Raw genomic sequence first — 3,372 nt, forward strand, 5'->3', positions numbered from 1 at the left:
CCTCCTGTAAACTTCCAACAGTTTGACTTCACCCCCAAAGCAGCACTCCTCTGTTGTCTCCCGAGATGGATGGATGGATGCCAATCTAGCCCTGATCAGTGATGATTCTAGGCTCATACAAACTTCCATTTGCCCTGCCGCTTTCTCCTGAAGAAAACCTGTTCTTTAGCGCTAAATCGGACCAGGCATCAGCTGGGTTTCCTCCGGATTGACATTTCTTCTGATTTAGTGCTAAAGAACAGGTTTTCCATGGGGGAAAGCAGCAGACAAGGGCAAAACTTCTGGGGCCCCTGCTTTCTAAGCATGGTACAAGTGCAAGTCTGGTAGAGCCTTCATAATAATACTAATTATTAATTAGTGGGTGGAGATAGTAGACGACACAGTGATTCTCCAAGCAGCTCTCTTTATTCTCAGGCTGGAACAGAACTGAACTGAAGGGCTGAGCCAGCCTGCTTATATAGTACTCGGTAACACGCAACAGTAACAACTTTCTCTAGCTACCCAATCCGTGAACGGCACTCTCAATCCTTCATTTGCTGAGTGAGAACTGCAGTTACGGTGGGCAGAGTGAAACTATATACACAACACCCCTAGTGGCCAAGGGTGAGAACTTCAATACATAACACTAATAATACTAATAATATAATAATAATAATATATTTATACCCCGCCCATCTGGCTGGGTTTCCCCAACTACTCTGGGCAGCTTCCAACAGAATAATAATAATAATAGCAATAAAAGATCAAACATTAAAAGTTTCCCTAAACAGGGCTGGCTTCAGAGGTATTTTAAAAGTCAGGTAGTTGTTTATTAGAGGAATTAAAGAACCTTTTAATGAGGGTTAAAGAGGAGAGCGCAAAATATGGTCTGAAGCTCAACATAAAAAAAACTAAGATCATGGCCACTGGTCCCATCCCCTCCTGGCAAATAGAAGGGGAAGAAATGGAGGCAGTGAGAGATTTCACTTTCTTGGGTTCCATGATCACTGCAGATGGTGACAGCAGTCACGAAATTAGAAGACGCCTGCTTCTTGGGAGAAAAGCAATGACAAACCTAGACAGCATCTTAAAAAGCAAAGACATCACCTTGCCGACAAAGGTCCGTATAGTTAAAGCTATGGTTTTCCAGTTTCGCCGTCCTGTTGTCCATTTCCATGCAACGGGAATACAGTATATAGTTCAACAGCATATTCACCTCTCAGTAAGGAATTGTCCTGCAAGCTTTATTTACTGGGGGCTTTTTGTGCTCCAGAGTTGAGGTTTGGCGTTGAACATCGACGCAGGAGGCGAGGGCGGAGGGGATCCCGGGAAGTCACCGGAGCCTTCCGCCTGCAAGCACGTGGACGAGGGGGACGCCCCCAGGAGGGAGAAGGGCTTTTCTTTTCTTTTTCTTGGCTGCAAATCCGCTTCATGCTCTTGCAGCTCACCCATGGCAGAAATAGTGGAGTTCCGAGTCCCGGATGGAAATGGACGGACCCTGCTCGTTTTGGGATTGGAGACAGACGCGTCAGAGGCAAGATCGCAGAATTTTAGAGGGGACCCCTGAGGGTCATCTAGTCCAACCCCCTGCAAGGCAGAAATAGTTTTCTATTTCCTTGTATTTGGCCTGGTTTGGGTGGGTTATTCAGGTATTCTGGTGGGGAACCTTCGGCGCCCGGTATGCATGAGGGTTCAGACGTTCAGGGCTGCTCGCGAACCCGCGTCGGGACGCATTGTGTCCACTAGCCCGTTTGCTTGCCCGAGGCTAAGAACTTTAAAAAAAAATGAAATGAGATGAAATGAAAAAATAGCGTTTATGCTGCCGGGGACCTGGCGCGCAAATTTATTTGAATCGTTTGGAAGCGGAACTATATTTGAAAGGGCTCAGGGGAGCAGCTGTCGCTCCTGTCCCGACTCCGCTGGATCCGTGTACGGACGAACGTCGGGATGGGCGGCAGACGCGGGACTGGCTAGCCTCAGCCTGGCCCGGAACTCTTCGAGCGGGGCTGGGAAGTGTTGTTGGCACAGTGTTGTTGGACTACAACTCCCATCATCCCTGACTACCGGCTGTGCTGGCTGCGGCTGGCGGAAGTTGTAGTCCAATAAGATCAGGAGGACCTCTTATTCCTTGTCCCTGATTGGAAGCAGCTTTTGAATTGGTCTTCGCGCTTTGGAGTAACGACCACTTCCTGGCTTTGCAAAACAGATCAGAAACACTTGCGTATTCTAGGCTTTTATAGATATTTATCCCAGGGCGGTATACGATGCAGTTTAGGAATCAAAACAACGATAAAATGCGCAATAAGCCAGTTAATGAACCATTAACACAACACACAACTGAAATAAGCAATTAAAACAGTAAAGTGAAAACAACCGGTTTGAAAATAGGTCGCCCTATTTTCTGTTTCTCGGTACAAAGAAATGTTCTCGGCACAATGCTGTTTCTCGGTACAAAGCATTAAAAATGCCCCAAGGAATAAAAAATGGATTAGCCTGATACTTGATAGAAAGGGGGTGCCTTAAGGAAGCAGTTTCACAATAAAGTTGCAATCTCAGCTGTCGGAGCTCTGAGAGGAGTTGCTGTGGAAAATCTTAGTGCCTGGGCAAGTTGATAGGGGACAAAGTGGTCTTTAGGGTGCCCCGTCCCAAGCTGTGAAATACTATAAAGGTCAAAAGCAGCATCTTGAATGGGACAAAATATCAAGAGGTTGAATGCTATCACCTGAGGACTGAACCGAGACAAAGGATTGTAGCGTGTTATATGGGCACAGCCCCTATTATTTTTAATGGAGATGTTCTGGTAGGTTGTGCCCCATGGATCTACCTTTTACTCTGCCATAGCACCCAGAATCTTAGGCTATGGAGGCCTCATGCAGTTGGCTATGGTAGTAGTTCTAGCTTTGCTTTTCCCAATGGAAATTTTTCCCCCTTCCCTTCCAGCATGCTCTATATTTAACCTTCTCTGCATTTGGGCCGCTCTATTCCGTGAGGGTTCACCAAAATGCTCCAGTCGCTGGGCCTGGCTATTATGCCCTTGTGAAGTTCTACTCTGCGAGAGATGCCAGCAAGGCACAATGTGCTTGTAACCAGCGGCCCCTGTTTCAGAAATCCCCTTTGAAGGTATCTTTCCAATGCTGAATCTTAAGACTGTGTCTATGTTACAGGTGTATTCCATACAGAATAGTCAGTATGCGCTTATGAGTAAATTCTAATACAACGAGGTAGTTTCCCCCTAGGGTTAGAAGCAGGATGTAGAAGGTACCATGACTGGAATTTCTGACATCTTTTTATTTTACCAAAAGCAGCCACAAATCTTCTCCAGCTGCCACATAACACTCTGGCCCTGTGCCCCAATCCCAATTAAAGTGGGGACTCTCACAGCTGCCCCCTTTT

At 46.5% G+C, this 3,372-nt stretch overlaps 1 protein-coding gene across 1 annotated transcript; it reads left to right on the plus strand.

The window, feature by feature from the left end:
• The first annotated feature begins 1,402 nt into the window (after window positions 1-1,402).
• Window positions 1,403-3,118, plus strand: LOC117058637 (RAD52 motif-containing protein 1-like). The gene is made up of 2 exons (XM_033169936.1): window positions 1,403-1,513; window positions 2,920-3,118. The coding sequence occupies exons 1-2, from the start codon at window positions 1,430-1,432 to the stop codon at window positions 3,115-3,117; spliced, it is 282 nt and encodes a 93-aa protein (XP_033025827.1). The 5' UTR covers window positions 1,403-1,429; the 3' UTR covers window position 3,118.
• The last annotated feature ends 254 nt before the right edge of the window (window positions 3,119-3,372 follow it).

Source organism: Lacerta agilis, chromosome 14 (genome assembly GCF_009819535.1).
Source record: "Lacerta agilis isolate rLacAgi1 chromosome 14, rLacAgi1.pri, whole genome shotgun sequence".
In the NCBI taxonomy this organism is placed as follows: Eukaryota; Metazoa; Chordata; class Lepidosauria; order Squamata; family Lacertidae; genus Lacerta; species Lacerta agilis.

Bases quoted from the DNA above. Each gene is read 5' to 3' on its own strand.
- LOC117058637 (XM_033169936.1), top strand. From the start codon at position 1,430: ATGGCAGAAATAGTGGAGTTCCGAGTCCCGGATGGAAATGGACGGACC. The intron at 1,514-2,919 runs GCAAGATCGCAG...CTTCCCTTCCAG, and splicing joins TGGAGACAGACGCGTCAGAG to CATGCTCTATATTTAACCTT.